This window comes from Poecilia reticulata, chromosome 21 (genome assembly GCF_904066995.2).
Source record: "Poecilia reticulata chromosome 21, P_reticulata-male-v2, whole genome shotgun sequence".
Lineage (NCBI taxonomy): Eukaryota > Metazoa > Chordata > Actinopteri > Cyprinodontiformes > Poeciliidae > Poecilia > Poecilia reticulata.
Window position 1 is genome coordinate 16656186 of NC_088850.1, and position 21233 is coordinate 16677418.

General features: G+C 41.0%; 1 protein-coding gene across 3 annotated transcripts; it reads left to right on the top strand.

The window, feature by feature from the left end:
• Nucleotides 1–1669: 1669 nt before the first annotated feature.
• LOC103457902 (E3 ubiquitin-protein ligase pellino homolog 2) lies at nt 1670–20186 on the top strand. 3 transcript variants are annotated; one of them, XM_017302291.2, is made up of 8 exons: nt 1670–2052; nt 6499–6628; nt 6936–7037; nt 7494–7691; nt 7764–7949; nt 8028–8233; nt 16328–16374; nt 16464–20186. In XM_017302291.2, exons 1-8 carry the CDS (start codon nt 1973–1975, stop codon nt 16466–16468), a joined length of 954 nt encoding a protein of 317 aa, XP_017157780.1. In that variant the 5' UTR covers nt 1670–1972; the 3' UTR covers nt 16469–20186. The 3 variants fall into 3 exon arrangements, with proteins under 3 accessions (XP_017157780.1, XP_008396596.1, XP_008396597.1); XM_008398374.3 differs by lacking the exons at nt 16328–16374; nt 16464–20186 and adding an exon at nt 9081–14275; XM_008398375.2 differs by lacking the exons at nt 1670–2052; nt 16328–16374; nt 16464–20186 and adding an exon at nt 9081–14275 and having other exon boundaries at nt 6528–6657.
• Nucleotides 20187–21233: the final 1047 nt, after the last annotated feature.

Genomic DNA, 21233 nt, shown 5'->3' on the forward strand with positions numbered 1-21233 from the left:
ATCATTATACAACCATAAACTTCTTAAGAGACCATGATCATGCAGATCAAGGAACAAACACCAGCAAGGTTGGGGATACAGTTGTTGGAAGGTCTAAAGATGGTTTGGTTATAAATCAACAAAGCCACGTGAGAGGCTTTGAACATCTCACACGACAACGTTCAAAACATCAACTGTAATTTGAAAGTGTATGGCACAACTAAAGACATACCAAGGCATGGCAGAACTCCTAAACTGACAAGCTGGTCAAGAAGGGCATTAATCAAAGCAGCAGTAAAGACGCCCATAGCAAGGAGGAGCTGACATCAGAGAAACTGCGTTGCACTCCACTCTGGCTCTTATTAAGACCTAAGGAGAAAAGAAGCCAAATTTACCTTGCTGTGAACCCCTCCAGTCAAGTTAAAGATTCAACGATCTGCACTGTGTCTGTTGTTACTTTCTCAAGATTTGGACACAGGTAGTTCCGAAATTGTGCGCGTAAGCCAATGAAATGAATAGATTAACAAATAAATAGCAACAGTCACGTAAAAGAAAGGCATAACCATTTAGATTCAAGAAGAAAAGGGTCAACATTTTAAACGAACAGTTTCTAAAACTCATTGACTGAAATGTCAACTTGCACGAATATGCTAAATGTAAAAATGGAATTTTTGCATAAATGTCAGTTGTTGCACCCAGTAAATGAAAAATAGTGAATACATGCATAGTTAAATCAATAAGCCTCAATATAAATGATTAAAACCAAATACTTCTCATCTTAAATGTTTAATGAGAAAATACAAAAATGCACATTAATAATAAAGAATAATGAATTTGCTTGTAATTACTTACACAATATTAAAATAATAAAACATGACAGCAACCAGAAACGGAAAACACAATCATTTTTAAATCAATTGCAGTAGCCAATCAAACGTTAAGAAATACTTAAGCGAAAAACACCAAAACGTAGTCCCAAGTAGCTTACCAATTATTCATAGCAACAAGAATCAACTAATTTAATAGACTGGCCTGTTTATTTCGCCTCTACACTGCCCTCATGTGGTTACAACGCAATAGTTTACTACACTTTGTGACAGAGCACGAGTGAAGTGAGTAAGTGTGAAAAGGAGAGGAAGAAATGACAGAGATTCAAAGCCTCAAGCTGGCTTATGTTTGTGTTTCAGCTCCCATATGAAATACAGCGAAGAGGTTCTTTCTGGAGCCCGCTAATGTTCACCCACATCTCGCCTCTGCCCGCAAAGAGACTCATTACGTCAGACTTTATAATGAACTACAACAGTACTAACGCTTTATGGTCGGATATTAAATTAGAAGACGTATATCATCAGCTTAGAAACTGCAGAATCCATCAATACGCCTTGGGACACAAGTACTTCCTGTAAATTTCCAAACGCCTCATTTTATTCCATCAGTGGGAGCCAGAGTCTCTCGATGGAAGAAACCATTTGGACTCAGGAAGGTGGCTTTCGCTTTTCAGCTCACTCACTTTTTAAAATACCAGCAGGTCTATCTTTAATTCGTACGAACTAATAGCATTTAAATACGTTGTAAGAAATACGGAATTAATATAAGCGGATAGAACGATGGTTTATAAAATATTTAAAGCCCACTGTGAATTCCTACCCTCCTGAAAAAGTTGGTACGTCTTACACCCTGCCGTTAGCCGTTGTTGTACCCTATGCTACTGAACAGGTTTACCGCGATACAAACTAGCTTTCCCACTGGCCTTAACCGCCAGAAAAGATGCTTCTTCACAGGATTAAAACGATAAAACAAACACCAGGACGTCTGGGAAAACTTTACCCAACTGTGCCCAAACTTTGATAAGACTACCAACCAAATATAGTTTAGAGTGTGATAGCTTTGTTTTATTATCTCCTCACTATTTTTTTTTTTGCCACTGGTCGAGGTTTTCTGCTTCTTTCTTTTCTTTTCTTATTTTTCCTTTTCATTGGAGGAGTCCAGTCTGATGAATTCGCCGAAAAAAGACGGAGACGATGATGTGCCCGTTAAAGACCCGGTGAAATACGGAGAGCTGGTCATTTTAGGGTAAGTCCTTCTGTAACGTAACGATTGAGGGGGAAAAAACGCTCCAGCGGCAAATCATATTAAATGCGTGGGAGCCCCCATTAACACAGTAATCCGTGATGCGACGTGTTAAATCCGGTTTTACTCACAGTATGTCGCTCTTAACATTGTTTTTCGACACCAGCTGTATTGTAGTAACATAGTTAGGCTCATTTATTACACATGCCCGTCGGTTCTGCCAACAGTCTGACAGCTTAACAGTGATATAAAGTAGGTTTAGCGAATAAACCGAGCAGCATTTATAAATAATATCCCAGCACTTAATATAACAATGCAGATTTCAGTGGAAATGATGCAAAATCTGCAGTTGCTGTACTACATTAGAAGGCTACTACGGTGATAGCCGCTTATTCATCAATGGTTGTAGTGGGGGTGAGCAGGCTGAAAATCCCAATGATGTCATCCACTGCTGGATCCGTGACTGCCTAAAAGTAGGTCTGAGGATCAAACCATTGTCAGACATATGCGTGCACCTCACTTTACATACATATATATATATGGGTCTGATTATTAAGAATTGATAGAAAATCGTCTCAGTCTGATTCATGCCAGGGATGAAGGCGGAGGAGGTGAAGTAGGAGGATGAAGAGGAAGAGGAGGAGAAAAGCCCCTTTGCATCACTAGCGCACACATGCATGCAGTGGGCAGGATGTGCTGATGACAGCCACCGGCTTCCACAGCAGCTCCAGCCCCTACAGCTGCACGCTGTGCGGAGGTCTGCAGGGACCATAAATGCCACAACACACAAACACATATGTACACACACATATGTACACACACAGATGCACCATCTTAACCAAACACTGCTAATGCAGGCTTCCTGTGTCTGCCAAAGATAAGTGACCTAATGGCCTATCGCTTCCTTCCTTCGGATGAACATAGAGAGGAGGCTGTGGTTGCTCTCATCAGCATACCGATTAGTTGCCCCCGCCACCTTGTTATCTGTCTGTTTGAACAGAGCTCCCCTTTACATCCTTAAGATCAGGACGAGTAACAAGTGAGAGCCTTTCTCAGTTCGAGCGTGGCTATCTGCATCCCGTAATATAAAACCAGAGGGGGACAAATCAGGCTTTTGCTGACTGATACAGATTTTTAGCGGCCGTTAAGGTTCGACCTGTAAATTCTCGATTACTGTTCAAGAAGTCGCAGGGTAATTCTTTTTACTGAAATACCTACAATGATTAACAAGCACCAGTGGTGAGTTTGCTCTGTGCTGAATGCAGCTCTGTTGGTCAGTTGCTGGCTTAAAAATGGTGTTTCTCTTATCTACAAAAGACAATTTAAGCTTTCAGGAAATGTTTCTAGTCACCAAAAACATTACATCTCCACCAAGCCCTCTTATGAAGTAGTACTGTTTTAAAACTAACAACATAGTTAATGTTATATATAATGATATATTTTTGGTTTTAAAAAATGTGAATACAATGAAACAGTTTTTTTTTCTCAAATTATGCTACTGTGAGCATTTGAAATTGCTCAATTTCAGATCCTGTTATCTTTAATTCAGTGATTATAATCTGTTAATGCCAGGAAAGAAAACATTTGTAGAAGAATATAATAGAAGAGCCGGGTTCCCCCCAGAAAACCTGCTAATGCCGATGGTAGGGGTCGCTAGGCTGGTCATCTCACCGTGTTTTTGAGTTTAAAAATGGTCAAAATGGACAGAAAATTTGAAAATGTCTCCAAGTAATAATTATGTGTTATTGGAAGAAATTACTAACATCAACTACAAAGTGTTTAAAAAAGCCAAACATAAAAAAAAAAAAAAAAGCTAACATAAATAAATGAACAATTCTTTGCCTGGTGGTGGTACAACTATAGCCTGGAGGCCTGCCAGGCTGATAATACACTGAGGGAAACTCTGAAAAGTATAGAAGATTTTATTGCCCCGCGAAAAAGAAATTCAGGTGTAAAAAAATTTCTTAAAGCGTTAAAAACAATTTACTATACAATATTACAACAGAAAATATTGTGCGGTTATTATAGGTAATAATGTTTTTACTAAATCGATCCTAGAATATGTTTTTGGTAGGACTTGTTAGAGACCATTGGTCACACAGCAGCCCCTTTAAAAGTCAGATGAAATATGTTTAAATAGGCCTTTCTTTCTTCTGCTTCCTGTCTGATATCATTACTCCCAGGCCTGTTTTGTGCATGTGTGCTTTTACATGGATAAGGTCAGCCGCTGACGCTCACATGCCCTCTGCAGTTGATGTCTGCCTCACTGCGGTCCATGTGCTCTGTGTAGCCTCGTCCTGCCTGCCAACACTCGTTGTCTTTACTGGTCTCCGTACGATGCGCAACGTCCAGCAGAGTTCGCCCACACTCGTCAGCATTTCAAACGTCTGCCTCCGCGCGCGTTCCCGTCCACAACCCCGTGGTGCCTTCCGACCCGGTCCCCTCGCTCCTGGCCCTCCAGTGTTCTGCTGAGTATCAAACTTTGACGGAAGCAGGCTCCCGGTCTGCGGTGGCTTGCCCTTAACAAAAATAAACCCCGTGTTGAGGGGCAGAAGGAGTGAATATTTCATACGGTGTTTGCACATGCGTGTTGCGTGGTCCACAGTTGCACCGTGAGGATCTGGATCTCCCTGTCTGGTTGTTGTTTACGATTTATGCTTCTGGTTCTGATTTTTTCAAATTAGATTCTGGCTGCTTTTATGCCGTTTCTGTCTTATGTACCCCATTTTCTCTTGTCCATTTTCTCTAGATATTTTCTCTTACAATCTCTGATGTACACATCTGCATCTTGTTACTCAGGCCCCATAGAACTTTGTCCTTATGTGTCCTGTTTTGTCCTGACTCAGAGTAGTTTGATCTGACTGGGCCGGACACGAACACCTCAGGTTAACTTTGAGTCATGCTCCTTGATTTAAACAATGCTGCACTACTGGTGACTTGTTCAAAATGTCGTCTTGGTAAATTCACTTTGATTGGTCTGGTTAAAATTAATTCAATTTGTAAAAGAGAAATAAGATAAATAAGAAAGTTTTGCTTTATTACACTGATCTGAGGAAATGTGTTTCTGTTTAGGTGGAGTTGTTTTTAATTCGTTGCCATACGATGAAATTATACTTCCACTAGAGCTTTAACTGCTTCAGCGCTCATTGCTTCCTTACAGTACAAAAAAAACCTCCTTATTTGAGCTTTTTCATATTTTGCAAAAACAAAAACAACCCAAAACAACTTCTATATATTGTTTTGGAATTTTATCTGATAAACCATCCCAAAAACAGTGGATAGATATTCAGTAAAAAAAGAAAGTGACACTTGAATTTCCAAATTTATTACACATACAAGCACATAGTTTGGTATCCATTTGTATTTGACCCCCTGATTCAACATTTTGCTTTTTATCTTCTAGTTGTAATTTGCCAGTTTATGCATCAAAAGGCTGAAATTGTTTTCACATTATTCCTTAAAGTTAGATAGAAGGTAAACCATCTGTGTACAGCGATTTCAAAACATTTCCACAGACTGCAAGTTTTTTTTTTTTTCTTTAACTAGGTCATTCTAACACACAGGAATATGCTCTGACCTAAACCATTTCATTAAAACTCTAGTTGTAGGGTTAGTGTTGTTTTCCACATAGACAGTGAGCCTCTTTGCCAGTCTCAAGTCCCTCGTAAACTCTGCTTTTTGTTGGTCTATCCAATGAAATACTGAAAATTGCAAAGAGCGTGAATACTTTCCCAAGGCTGGTATCTGTGGGCCGATATGGGTAGTTGATGACTCTTTTGACAGTCTTCTGGTGTGCTGGGTTCCCCCCACCTCAAGTGGTTTCGATAATGACCACATTCTGCTGATTAGCGAAAGTAGCATAGCGCCTTCTGTGTGAACCCAAACCGTGAAAACGATGTTTTACGCAGCTTAAAAAACTGCGAAAGCCGCTTTAGATTCGTCTGTACCAGCGCTCCAACAAAGTTTAACATCACACCAGGCTGGTTTATATTCAGACAAATGTACTTTTATTCTGAAATATAACTTCAATACAGAGAATATAGTAAACATTTTTTTAGACAGTTGATCAGTCAGGCAAAAGTAACGGAGTTAAAGTTTCAGTTTAAAGCACATCTTGATTATTGTATTGGTTTCAGACGGCTGTTCCAGCTGAACGACTCATTGCAACAGCTAGCTGTTTGTCTCATTTAATTAATTTCAAGGGAATAAAAAAAATATACACCACCAAAGATCTGTGTGACTACTCAAAGTTGGCAGCATCACATAGAAAGATGCAGTAAAACAAGAAGAAAACTTGTTTCAGTTACAAATATGTTTGAATCTACGCTGTAACAGATCAGTGAACTGGCCAGGCTGTATGTTTGGCCTCTCTTGTGTCCTTTAACACTGCAGATCGTCTAAAAGAACAGCGATTTATTGCAGTGTTCTGATTTCCCTGTCCTTCTCCAGGTACAATGGCTCTCTGCCGAGCGGAGACCGCGGGCGCAGAAAGAGCCGCTTCGCTCTTTACCGGAGGGCCAAGGCCAACGGCGTCAAACCCAGCGCCGTGCACATCCTCAACACGCCACAGGACAGCAAGGTATGCGTGTGTGCACGCTAAAACGGCTTGTAAGTTTCCTGCCTTTGATCGTCTGTTGACCTTTGTTTGCCTGTCAGAGGCAGGATGTGAACTTGTGAAGAACGGCGTTTTTGTGCCCGGTCCTTTATGTCTTCCTACTTGGGTTTCTTGGGAACTTACATGATAAAAGATTTACCATTATTTGGCCAAATTACAGTAGATATATATATATTTTTTTTACCAAATTGAAACTGTTAATTTTGTTTTCAGTGGTAAAAGTAAAAGTTTTAGCGTACTTATGCTGCTTGTTGCTGCTTCCGTGTTGCAGGCGGTCCACAGCAGAGGGCAGCACAGCATTTCTTTCACACTGTCCCGTAACCAGACTGTGGTGGTGGAGTATTGCCATGACAACAGCACAGACATGTTCCAGGTAAAACAGACAAAATAATATTTTAAGACAAGGTTGTGTTTCTTTTTGAAAACATCCTGTACCTGATGCCTACCGCAAACGCTGTTATGCAACGTCACCGATGCAACACGAAACTAGGCAGATTATTTCAGTTCAAAGTTGTGATGATTAAATGTTAAAAATAATTTTCAAAGAAAATCTATTTTTGTCTTAGGCAGATTTTTTTTTTTTGCCTTATTTCCTGTAAATGATTAAATGGATTGCCATTTCCTTTTTAAGAATTAAAAACATAAACAATCATGGTTCAGATTCTCAGTAAACTTCAGAGACCTAGGCAGAAACTACAAAAGATTATTTATTAACCGATTCGGCAGTCATGTCACCCACTTTTAACAGAGACATCAACAGTAATAAATTGTAGGTCTGGTTTATTTTAACATTATAATGAAACAGCAGCGAATTTTGTTTCTCCTGCAGATCGGACGGTCCACAGAAAGTCCCATTGACTTTGTGGTGACCGATACCTCCGGAGGGGGGACAGAAGGAGAAGACCCCTCCATCGCTCCCAGCACCATCTCCCGATTTGCATGTAGAGTGGTGTGCGAGCGCAACCCGCCCTACACCGCACGCATTTACGCGGCAGGCTTTGACTCGTCTAAAAATATCTTTTTAGGGGTGAGTGTGATAACAGTACGGCACAGAGGCGCTTTCTGTTCGGAAATGCTGAAGCGGCGCTCTCATCACTAGGAGAAAGCAACCAAGTGGAAAAATCCTGACGGTCACATGGACGGCCTCACCACCAACGGGGTGTTGGTGATGCATCCAGAAGGTTTCCCCCAGGAGCCCAAGCAGGGTCTGTGGAGGGAGATTTCTGTGTGCGGAGACGTCTATGCCCTCAGAGAAACCCGCTCTGGGCCCAGTCGGGGCAAACTGGTGAGTCACCTCAGCGACGGTTTTGCTCCGTAGATCTGGTTTGGGTTGAACTGTAGGCATATCCCTGTCTGTATGTAGGCAGAAGGGGAGAGCAGCGCACTGCGGGACGGCTCGCTGGTGGATCTTTGCGGCGCCACTCTGCTGTGGCGCACCGGGGAGGGCCTGATGCGCGCTCCCACCCTGCGTCACCTGGAGGCCCTTCGTCAAGAACTGAACGCGTCCCGACCGCAGTGTCCTGTGGGCCTCAGCACGCTGGCCTTCCCAAGCTTACCACGCAGCCACAGGTGAGACTACTGTCACTTGATTTAGTGTTAAGAACTTTTATCAGGAGTTTATTATTGGATTTCCTGTTTGCAAAAGGTGACAGTATAAATTATTAACAGGGTGTCTGTGCATCCTTAAAAAGTCTTAAATGTATGTATCTGAAATCAAGGTTTTAAAATGTTTTAAATTCATTTTTTTTCCCATTTGGCCTTAAATATATTAATCACAGGTCTTAAATTTTGTTGTGTCAGCACTATTTAATCTCACAAATACTATGTAGTTTGCAGACTTTAGCCTGACTTTTTCTGTCAGGCTAAAGTCTGAGTGACTCGAGGTGGCAGAGGCCACAGGTAACTAGCAGCTAATACACCTTTGTTAGCTAGCTTGCTTTTTGCATTTATCATGGGCAAGAGCAAGTTTTCACAAAATAAATATAAATATATATGCATATTGTACTTTTACTATGATAAGGTAAGGTAAGACTATTTAATCTCGCATATGTTATGTAGTTGTTGTTTTTTTCTCACGTGACTTTTCTATTTGGCAAAAGTTTGAGTCGCACCCAGACATATTCAGTGAGTTGGGTGGTTTTAGGCGGTTGCGGCTACAGGTAGCTTGATGCGTTTATCATGGGTACAAGCAAAATTTTTGCAAAATAATATGCATTATATATATGTATTTAGTGCATTTATAGCGATACAGATCTTAATTTTCATTCATAATAGTCTTATAAGGTCTTAAAAGTCTTAAATTTGAGTAGATGAAACCTGCAGAGACCCTGATTAACACCAATACTTGCCAGTACTGCATTGTTACAAACATACAAGGAATTGCGTGACATTACGTCGAGTTGATTTGTTGCCACAGCCTTGAAGAGCGTCAGCCCTGGGTCTACCTCACCTGCGGCCACGTCCACGGACGCCACGACTGGGGCCAGAGGTCTCAGAGGGTGGAGGACCCCGGGGAGGGTGAGGGCTCCACCAAGCGCCGAGAATGCCCCCTGTGCAGAAGCGTGGGCCCCTACGTGCCGCTGTGGCTGGGCTCTGAGCCTGCCGTGTACGTGGACGCCGGTGCTCCCACTCACGCCTTCGTACCATGCGGCCACGTCTGCTCGGAGAGGGCAGCCAAATACTGGGCCGAGACCCCTCTGCCCCACGGAACACACGCATTCAGGCCTGTCTGCCCCTTCTGCTCCGCCGCCCTCGGTACCCCCGGCTGGATACGGCTCATCTTCCAGGGCCCCATCGACTAGCCGCGCCCTCAGTAACCACCATCCCAACCGCAGGAAGCTACTTGAGCCTCATTCTCGTGGCAAACGTCAATGAGCGATGAATCAATTCAGTGTCGAGCACGGCTGTCAGGGCAGCACGTGCATTCTGAGTTTTCGACCGCGCTCTCCAACGTTGTGTTACAGAATGCAGCTCAATCCGTCCCCTTGTTTATCCTTCAGAGCTTCAAGATCAGGAGGACCTGACAGACTAATCCGTGCTAACAGGTAGATAGTGATTTGTGTAATCTAACAAAAACAGAGTGAGCTAATTTTCGTTACGTAGAACGTAAAGAGAATCTCTGGTGATGCTGCTTGACCTTTTAAAAACTCATCACTATAAGATGACTCAGCCCCGTTGTACTGTAACTACACACTGTCAGGTTCAAACATCCTTTTTAATTCTCTTCAGAGTGTGAAATCTTAAGTAGCTTTTTTGCACATGCAAAACGAATGGCCTTGACCGTCACTTTTCCAGCATTAATTGCAGCTGTGTTCATTCAGTCCACTAGCAGAAGTCGCCACATTCTGAAGACCCTTTTAATTGAAATGGTCTCAGCTTCACTGTGACCGTAACTTTTACTGCCTTCAGTTACTTTCGTCATCTTCCCCAGTTTTTCATGTCAGCGCCTGAAACAAGGAAGGCTTACCCCCTTCACTAAACTAAAACATGAACGTTCCAACTGATCCATTTAATTGTGCACGTCATTCTCCTTTGTCTTCACCAATACTTTTAGTGTTAAATCTATGCACAGATACTCCTGTAAACGAAACCCCTTGGTGACCTCTTAAGCGGCAGAGTGAGCATTACGTACGGCGCCTTTCAAAAGTATTCACACGCGTTAAACTTTTTCACATTGTCATTTAAAAAAATAAAAAATAGGATTTTATGTGACAGACCAGCACAAAGTAAAGAATAATTGGGGAGTGGAAGAAAAATTATGAATGGTTCTGGCTAATTAAGTTATTTTTTACAAACCAGAATTTGAAAAGTGTGGTGTGCTTTTGTATTTACTCCGGTAACCCCATATCTAACGTCCAGTCCCACCAAGTGCCTCCAGAAGTCATCTAATCGGTACGAAGAGTTTAGATGAGACAGTGTGTCGACTGCATATTTGTGTACACCACAAATCTGGCCTTTGTGGAAGAATGTTGAGAAGAAACGTTGGTTTGTGTTAATGTCAGAGTTGATGGAAGATGGTTGGAGCTAAAAACAGGTCAATTGTGGCGCAAAAAATAAATATCAGGCGCAGTAGGGCAACTACCTTCAACATGCAGTTAGAGAGCCATTGGAATGGTTTAGTTCAGAGAATATGCATGTGTCTAAATGTCAATTTAGGCCTCAATCTTTTGCAGTACTTAAAAATATATGATCAGAAAACCTTCCAGTTTTAAGAAGTTGAATGTGGAAAATGTAAGTGTAAAAGGGATCCAGCTTTAAGTGGAGCAAATGGTGGTTCTTCAAAGTATTCACACACAGAGGGGTTAAATACAAATTCATACCACTTTTTTTTTTTTAAGAAGTTTGGGGAAAAAAACTACTTTGTGTAAAACCCCAATGAAGTGCAACGAAGCTCACGGTTGTAACCAGTTGTGAAAAAGTTGAAAGTGTATTAATACATTTGCGAGAAGCCGTACCGTAACCTCAATTATGAAGCAGAATGAGGATAAACAAAGGCAGGGAATTAAAACTGGGTTCACCTCACTTCACAACTCTCCAAAGCAATAATAGCACTTGCATAGATAAGCTACGTGTTTTTTCTACGTCTAGCCAGGCGTTCGATCAGCTGTTCCTGGAAGCTCGAGGGGGGAGGGAAAGGGTTTTCCAGGTTCAGAGGTCAACCAGAGGTGGGATCAGTTCACCAGATTCTGCGAAGCGTCCTCGCCATCTTAAAGGAAGTCAACGGATTCTGAACTGCTTCGGTTCTGAACGCACCTCGGGTCGCTGTACTTCTTCTAACAGGGTCCGTGTTGGTGTGACGGATGGTTCGTCTTGTATGACCTCAAAAATAACAAAAACTTTTGTTTCAAAGGGGGAAAAAAAACAACTATTTTGCTAAGAAAAGGGGGAGGGCTTTATTTTGGGGGAAGCGGGACGAATTCTTTTAGATGTTCAATGTTCAAAACAAACACAAAAAAAATCTAATAACTATTTTTCTACTCGCAGTGGGTCTAGTTAATTATTCCTCTATGGTGTGAGCAAGTTGTGCCCAGCTGTAACTGTGCGGTAGATTAGGAGAGCCCGTGAATGAGAAGACATTACCAACACTGTGTCCACTTCCACACTGCTACCATGAAACATTGCCCAGACAATGAATGTAGCCAAATACTCGGGCTATGTTTAGCCTTCGCTGGTGCTCATACTGAATGGTCTATATTGTGATACTATTTTTGTAACTGAATATTATGGTGTAGCTTGGTGAACTAGCTTGAAAAGATGTGGTGGCTTCAATACATAGCCGCAAGTGTGGAAGACAGTTATACACGCTCACATGGGAAGCCGCGTCCAGCTCGCATGCGCTGGACAGTATTTACGCTACATGGACACTTATTCAGAAACTTTGCACGGTGGTTTGCGAATTCGTCACTCACGCTGAGCGAGTATGTCACAATTAAGATTGTCTTCCGAGTCCTTAAGTTAAACCGCTTTTTTTTCTTTTTTCATTTTCAAAGTTTTGTGCTGTTGTTTCGAGGGAAAAATAAAGAAAACGAGTCTTAAAAAAACAGGGATGCACGGAAATGAAAATTTGGGCCAGTAACGATATCCAATTAATATCGCTGTTACCAATATTTACAGATATTATTTATTATTTTATTACCCTGTCGACACCTTCAACAAAATGACCACACTTTCAGTTAAAATACCCACAATCCTGCACTGCATCACTATGAATGTCACATGACCAACTTTCTCCTCTCCTCTTACCAAAACAAACGCAACAAGATGGGGAAAAAAATCCTCCCAGTTTTATTTATCGCACCAATATGTTATAAAATTACTAATATCAGCAAGTATCGATGTTAGTGCCAATATATCGTGCATCCCTAAAAAAATAATGTACGTAATACTTGATATAACTTTATAAATGACACCTCTTGTACTGCTATGCTAACATTTTCCAATAATTCTTCTGCAGGATGTTGACTGACTTGGCACATGTTTACATCCATCCGTTAAAAGAACGCGTCCTGAAATACTTCAAAACGTACTGTTTTTCGAATGTGATGCGGGTTTTTTGTTTTGTTTTTTGATTTTTTTAAATTTCTTTTTTACCCATTTGAAGCCTGAATGCCGGATTTATTGTGTGGTGGATAAGTGATGTTGTGGTGACAATAACAGTAGCTCAGGATTAGCGATCTCAAAGTCACAGCTGGCAGGGCAGCCCTAGTGAAACATGGAGAGAGCAGAAAATTAGTGAAAATATTCAGCTGTTTTGAGGTGAAGAAGGCTTGATGACCAGTGGTGTCCAGCTCATGATGCATAAATCAAACGAGGCATCAAGCTTTGTGCAGCCTCTGATTCATACCACGTTTGTTAAAACACTTAAAAGAAAATGGAAAACAATTGAACCAAAAATGTTACCTTTTTTTTTTCTTTATATTTCTGGAGAAAGATTTACAAAAATCAAACCACTTGGATTATTTCACTAAAATATTGCGTGTTTAGTTTAAATATAAGCAGGTAGAAATTAAAAATCGTGTGAGTCCTTTCAACTTGAACATTTTAGCTTGTGCGGCAAAAAGTCTGGACACCCCCAATCCAAGTTGATTTTGTGCTGCAGTGCCAGCTGAAATTCATATTATATTGATAAAAACTCCTTTCACACTGGTCGTGATCGCCAAAGACGAGCCTTTCAACAGCACCATACTCAGTTATTGGCATCTCTGGTAAAACCACGTGCAAATCCATTGTGTGGTTGCTTTGTTTTTCCCTGTTTCGAAGAGCGGCTTACAGAAACGTGCCTCTGTGTCGCAACCAGTTTATACCCCAGAGAATCATAAATTACTAATTAAAATGTTCCTGATCAACTTATAAAGTCTAAATGACAAAACTGCTTCAGTTTACAGGAATCCTTAGGAATTCAATAATTGTGTCACCAAAATAAATAAATCTATATATATATATATATATGTATATTTTTTGTAAAACGAATGGTTTCATTCTTTTTGAAGCTATCCAAAAGTCAGAACTTTGGTGGGTTTATTTTCAGGCTCTCTACGCATCTACTTCAATAAGTATGGCCAATAGGTATGAACGGGCAAATATCAGCTGACTGTTATGAATCGTGTCAACCTCAGTGAATTGTGCTCTAGATCTCCGCCTGTAGTTGGCATGTTGATGGATGAACTGTTGCAGCACCCTCATTTTGCTTCTTTCTTTTTTTTTTGCTCCTTTTTCTCTTCTGTAATATTTGCTTACATTTAGTCGTCGTTGATTTATTGTTCGTGTGTTGTTTTCTTTATTTCGTTTAGGCATTAATTTGTTCAGTACCACCTGTGATATCATAAGCTCTTCACAAATGTAGTTTTTTTTTAGTTTTTTTTTTACATATGTGTTCATTGACCCTTATTCCAGATGGCGAAACCTCAAACTCCCCAACTTCTAAGCTCTCCTTAATGTAGGTGAGTAGTTGACGTGTCTAATACAGCGAAAAACCTCACAAATAACAATGCATTCCTTTGACTATATCTTATGTACAGCTATTTTGTATTATTTTATATCATGTTCTTCTGTAATTGTCCGGTGCACAGACAATCGCTATACACATGTCAATAAACCAGATTAAAAAGAAAACAGTTTTTTTCTTTCTTCTTATTTTTCACTTCATGAGGTAGACGTGTTTCCAGCAGAGGGCGCCCTCTGCCAGCGCTGAGGTTTAGGCAGGCACGTCTGCGAGGGTTGCTTTGGGTTGCATCACCGCTTTAAAACACTCATCTGCTTTAATGAGCAGTTTTGGCAGTCAAATACGGTACATCGGCATGGAAATATGATAAGAAGCTGAAAATTACAGAACGCCAGATTCTCAAAAAGCTATTGAAGAGACGGCAAAGAATCCAAGAAGTGAAAGACTCGCTGCGAGTCGTTTCTTTCAGAAGTTTGTTCAGAAATTACGTGACTTTTTGAAGCCCGAGGAGGAGTCTTTTCTTTCAGAGAGGAGTGCGTCATGGCATCTCAGTGATGCATTTAAAGTATTTTAGAGCCATCTCAAGCTATGTGTAGGAGAAACTATCTTAATTTTAAATTTTTTTTAACTACGCGAAGCTGCTGTGTCGATGGGATTTACTGCTAAGATCTGGACCAAGCATGATATTTTCCCCGAGACATTGCCTTCTACTAGAACATAAAAAGACAGAAATTGTTTTAATTTTTATAAGGAAGGGACTTTGGTCAAAACCTGAAGAAGAAGAATTATACGCCTGCTTGCCAAGCATTTTTTGTAAAAATCGACAAAACTATTTTTATATGTAGTAGCAATCAATAGAAATAAATCTCATGATCAGTTTTTATATTTTTCTTACCTTTTCAGCTTTTTTTCTGGTTTATATACTTGTATTGTAAAGCTTGAGTCATATTTCAGGAAAGTCAAAAACATTTGCCAACAAGAAAACCCAAATGCAACTCGAATGCTTCAGAAATCATGTAGTAAGTGGTCAAAAGTTGTTCATCAGTACCAATGTTTAAGCTGACCAGTTTTGTGCACTTTGTGATGTCATTGACCTAAAGTCACCCAAGGTATAATTGTGTCTTTTCTTTTTTAAGTATGTATTTTTGGGAAGCCCTGTAATGGGAGATGATACTTCATTACTCATCTGCGTTTTTATCGTCAGAAAACATTTGTTGCAGAAAAAAATACATTAAATGACCAGGTACTACTAATCGTTTTGTAAATAAATATGTAAAAAATGTTAACATCACATCAAACTAAAATGTTCTGGTAATGTCTTACTGAGTCTGAATAGTGTGGATTAAATCAATCCTGAACCTTTTTGATTCTCTAATTTTTAAGACCCAGCAGATCTCCTCGGATGAAAGAAGTCATACAACCAATCAAAACAAAAGTCACAACTTTCCAATTCTAATAATCAAATGTTTCTGGTACAAAAAGCCCAAACTATTGTGTGGCCTTCGGGTTTGAACAACTTCATATTTATTTTAATAAGACAATTAATGATCAAATATAAACTTCTTGAAAGATTTACATATTATTTATTGAGCGACATCAATAATAGTATTTAAATCCTTATTTGGAAGCTCTTATCAGTAGTTTTCTGTTTACATTATCTTAAAGTGCACAACCCATGTGACGGCCATTACACACTGCTTATTTTAATTCCAGGCCCCCTTACAGTCACACTAGGAAATATGTTGTAGCTTTTATGTATCGTGTTGCGCGTTTGGTGGAGGTACTGTGCATAACAGCTGACGTCTCAGTGGATGGATTCTTCGGTTTTGATCCAGTTAATTATTCTGAATCCCTCACTGGGAGCAACGGAAACTAGAAGGTTTCTGTTACGGGGACTGTTGTGTGTCTTATGTGTGTTAATCAAAGACCCTAAAATCTGAACCCTCAGCGGACTCTACTCTGTTACAGAGGTAGCAAGGGAGGGCGTTTCTGCAATTGTTTCATCTATCCCCCCATTACCTCCATACACTGAGAAACTTTAATTAAGCTGGGGCCGGAGACGATTAATTAACTTTAAGACTTTCATGTCCTTTTTTCCCCTCTTTTTTTGCTTCTACATATTTTACTGAGCCACTGGAAGAAATTAGCTGCGTAATTTCCAAATCCAATTAATGCCAATATTAATGCATCGCAATCTGCTTTCCTGTGTTCTCTTGTCTTAGGGAGCTATTCTCTTTTGTGGCTCCACTGTTAGAGGATACCAGACCAAGTAAGCTGAGTCGGATGTATTAAACAAGGGTTAGGTTGTAATAAGTTTGATTATTTTAAGGAGTTTATTATGCTGTGTTATCCTGTTAGGGTGATGATGATGTTGTGGCTCCGAAGTGGTAATCCAGACGGTCTCGTAGCTCGACAAATGGAGCTTCCCCCTGTGGATTCTGTCATCCCACATCATCATTTTAGTTGGACAGACCCAGCATGGATGTAGGTGGATGAGATTATTACAGACAAGGTAATCTGTTTAGCACCTGTCACACACGGCTCATCCGCTGTCATGGAGATACCTGTTCACTGAGACAGTTGTGGGAACCTAAACCTGACCCATCATCTGTCTGTTTGCTTTATTACTTTAACATCTTAGACTTTATATATGGAAATGTATATAAGGGCTTTAGGATTCCAACAACGTACAATTGTACCTCCATTTGCAGGTACAATTGGAGGTACGAGCTCCAATTAGCAATTTCTCTGAGCATTTTTTTCAAGTTTTACTTTGTTAAAAGATAACAAACATACACAATACATGAATGTGCAGTGGGGAAAATAAGTATTTGATAGACCACCAATTTCTTAAGTTTCAGCACTAAGTTTTATTCTAGCCACACCTTAACTATGAGACAGAAACTAAAAAAGTCATCCTAAAAATTTACATTGTATGAATTTTAAATCATACAATGTTGGACCGGAGAGTTGGGTCGGACTCTTCGGTCCAGGACTCAACTGGTTCGAATCTTACCTGAAGAAAACGGATTTCTTTGTCTCAATATGTAACTTCTCATTGAAGTGGACCTCTCTTACTCAAGCCATGCTCCCACTTGCTCAGGTTATAACAGGAAACAAGATTAGCTACCATAACTACGCAGATGATGCGCAGCTCTATATTATGATGTCACCAGGTGACTCAGAACCCATCCAATCAGTGAACAGATAAATGTGTGGATGTGCCAAAACTTTCTCCAGCTGAACAGAAACAAAACTGAAGTTATTATTTTTGGACCTAAAGAGGAACAATCTTGAGTCAATGCACAGCTTCTGTTATTACAACTGAAACCTAGCGATCAGGCCCGAAACCAGGGAGTAGAGATGGACTCTGACCTGAACCTTCAGAGCCACATAAAGACATTTACAAAGACGGCCTTCTACCACCTGAAGAACATCTCCATGATGTGTCAGCGCGATCTAGAGAAACTCATCCATGCGTTTATCTTTAGCTGCATTGGTTACTGCAACAGCGTCTTCACAGGACAGCGTCTTCACAGGTCTGACTAACAAATCAATCAAACAGCTGCAGCTGATCCAGAACGCTGCGGCTCGTGTTCTGACTAAAACCAGGAAGATAGAGCACATAACACCAGTTTTAAAGTCCCTACACTGGCTCCCTGCAGCTCAGAAAATAGACTTTAAAATATTGTTGTTGCTTTATAAGTCACTGAACGTCTTAGCACCACAATGCATTAAATATCTGTTGTTAGAACCTTCCAGACCTCATAGGTCTTCTGGTTCTGGTTCTGCTCTGCATCCCCAGTACCATCTAGAGTGAGACTTGACATTGGAGAATGGGCTTTAGAAAGCTTGCACAAGTACGGGACATGGCCAGTTTGATTGGTGATCTATGAATGACCTGAGGCAGCTTAGACAAGGGCCTGGTCTTTGCAGGTTCATTACAGAATTGTTTTACAAACGAGATAAGCGGTTCTCATCTGGCCACCCCCCATGAAAACTTTCTGCAGGCGCCTAAGTAAATTCAGGCCAAAGTGAGCCTCTGTTCTCACATCTTTCCCCCTCTTCCCCGACGCCTCTCTCACTGCGTGACCGACAACTGCCTCGAGGTGCTGTTGCTGTAATTCTCTGTAAATGACAGCTAATGAAGATGGTACATCCTCTCATTACTTTGTGTCTTTGAGGGCTGTCAGATGATGCAAGCGCGTGTTCTGGCTTCGCTTTCCCTTGTTTGGGGAAAACTCCTTTTCCATCCCGCAGGCACCTTCAGCGGTCAGGGAACGATAGCGCTTCTCTCCCCTCTTCTGCCGTATCAAGCACACACTCAATTAACACAGCGTGAAAGGTGAGAGCCGTTTTGAAAACATTTCTCATTACACCTTATCGCTGGGCCACAGAGGGGGGCAACACGAAGCAAATTACGAGGGGCGGGATGAGAGATGGAGAGCGAAGAAAGGAGGGAGAGTGCCGGAGACATCAAAGTGTTCTTGCTCTATTTAAATTGAGTGATCTTGTGTGAAAAGATCCACACTACACAAAGATTAACCCCATCCACCCTCCCACTTGCACACACAGCTAATAATGCACCCACATACCCTTGGATTTATGTGTCAAGGGTTAATAGCTGTGAGCAGGAGGACACTGGGGGGTTTGTGTGGGGTGTTACTGCAAAATGTACGTGTGTGCTTATGTGGAATGCGTTCATGTGCGAGGCAGAGATGTTTGTGTGTGTGTGTGAGAGAGAGAGAGAGAGAGAGAGTAGAGTTGGAGATCAAACAGTGAGAGCATGAGAGGCTCAGTTTCATCATGGAGTGACAGACTGACACCAATCCCACGAGCAGCGCCGCTGGAACAGACCTGCCAGCGCTCTAACAGGGAACACACACAAACACTCACAGAGACTGGGAGCTGATCTGTCGCCTGTTTCCTGCCAGTTTCATCATGTCCTTTACCGAGATGCAAATTTGACTCATTTTCATTACATTGCAGAAGTGTTAAGCTGGTGGACTATTTGCATATGTGGGCTTTTTTTTTTTTTGGTTTGTTTGTTTGTCCTTCTGCTGGGATGTGTTACCTGTTTGTTGTGCGGCTCGTAAAGAAAGAGTGTGAGTGCTCCCTCTGTCGCGACCCAAGTCGTCTTCCCCCCTGTAGGTGTGTGCCCGCTCAATCCCGCCCGGTGGATTAGTGACGTCGGCGGAGCTCACCCTCTCGCTCCGATAAGGGCGTGCGCCATTGCCTCCCGCTCCCTGCTCCCCGTGCTCAATTTCAGATAGAGCTAATGGAATCTGTCCCGCGCGATTGTAATGCGAACGAGACTCATTTTCCACGGAGCTTGGAACTGTCAGCTTGGCAGGGTGGTGTCGGGTGGAAGGTGGGCTGTATGGAGGGGGGTTGGTGTACCAACAAGGAAAGGGCTGATGGGATGGGGCTGTAGGAGGTAGAACAGGATGAGGTGTTGTGTTGTGGTGAGTCTCTTTCTTGCGAAAGTAAAGGGGCGTCTCCAGAAAGTTTTCAAAGGGTGGTAAGATGCATTTGACTGATGATCCACATCAAATCACAACCGGTTACAGAACCATTGGACGATACGACGGATTAACTTGGTTTTAGTCTCTTCTGTGAAATGGATGCAGAATTTCCCCAAGAGGCAAAACAAAATCTATGTTTCCTACAGTATGTTGCTGGCTCTATGTTTAAAGTTATTGGTGACTCCAGTGAATCACAGTGGGAGTCGTAATCCACACATGGAGAAAAATATGGAGCAGTTGAAAACTTTCTCAGGAGTGGCCAGACCAGCACAAATTATTCACCAGGAGGTCAATAAGAGCCCTGGACAACACCCAAGGGTTGGCAGGCCTGTTATCTATTAAAGAAAAAGCAGCTTTTAAGTAAAATATAGAGAAAAAATTAAGCCTTGAACAAACTAGTAACAAGCAAGGAAATCTACATGTTTATATGTGACATAAAGTTTACCAAAAACAGCCTTTGATCTCTGCCACAACGTCAACTTAATTACTTTCTCCTGCTCTGCATCAGTTATGATTACTAAACATTTCTCTGCACGTTTTGACAATTTTATCATTCCATTTAATGAGCATTTTAAAATGTTTGCTACACAGAAGTGTTTTTACATGTTGCAATGATTATTTTTATTATTCTAACAGATTTTACTGTAATCAGAACTTTTAATTTTTACATTTAGTTTTATTGTCAGCTACAGTGTCTATCTTTGTACTAGACACACGCTGAGGGTCGTTGTTTAATGATTTCAGACTATCTAAATTATCTGTCTTGATAATTAATTGAACGGAGTTTATCATTAGTGGAGGAGCCCACGGCTGTGTATTTCTCATAGCCGCCTGTAGGTGGCAATGTTTCCACAATGAACACTTCACGAATAAGACCGACCGCTGGCTATTTTTCATTCCTGGACTTTTCTATGCATGCAGCTTTGTTTTACTGTCCTTTTATAATATCTGATCACCTTATTCTTCCCTCTCATTCATCCTATTACTGCTGGTTTTTATTAGGTTTATTTACAAATCACGTCAGCCAGTTTCCTTGTCAAAGTTACACAGTTCCCCATCATTTACAATATTTGGAGCCATTTTCTTTTAGAATTTGCAGGATATATTGCGTTTTGGTGAAACACCAAATAAATGAACGTACAGAGTGGATAAATTCAAGTTGGACCGATGCTTTTTGACACCCTCTCAATCTCTGTGATGCCCAATTCAGCAAAGGGAAAGGAAGGAAATACCAATTTGGCAGCATTACTGGGATTACGGCGGCTGGCCTCTTTAATCTGGGACAGACTGTGGCATTTGTCAGCACTTAAAGCTGTCATCAGTCGCCGTCTCCCATCCAGTAAAAGCAGCAAACGCTGCTGGTGCCGATTAGACTCTGTGAAATAAATAAATGACCAAACAGCAAAAGCTCACAGCCAAGCTTTAAACCTCTGGAGAGACACTCTCCTTTTAATTATTCAACGCTTTCCAAAAGCATTCACACCATTTGTAATGTTTTCACATTTTTCTAGGTTAATACCAAAAACAACCAATGTACTTTATTGGTATGTTGGTTTATATTGTAGACCAGTGTAAACCAGCATGGTTTTCAACTTTTCTTATG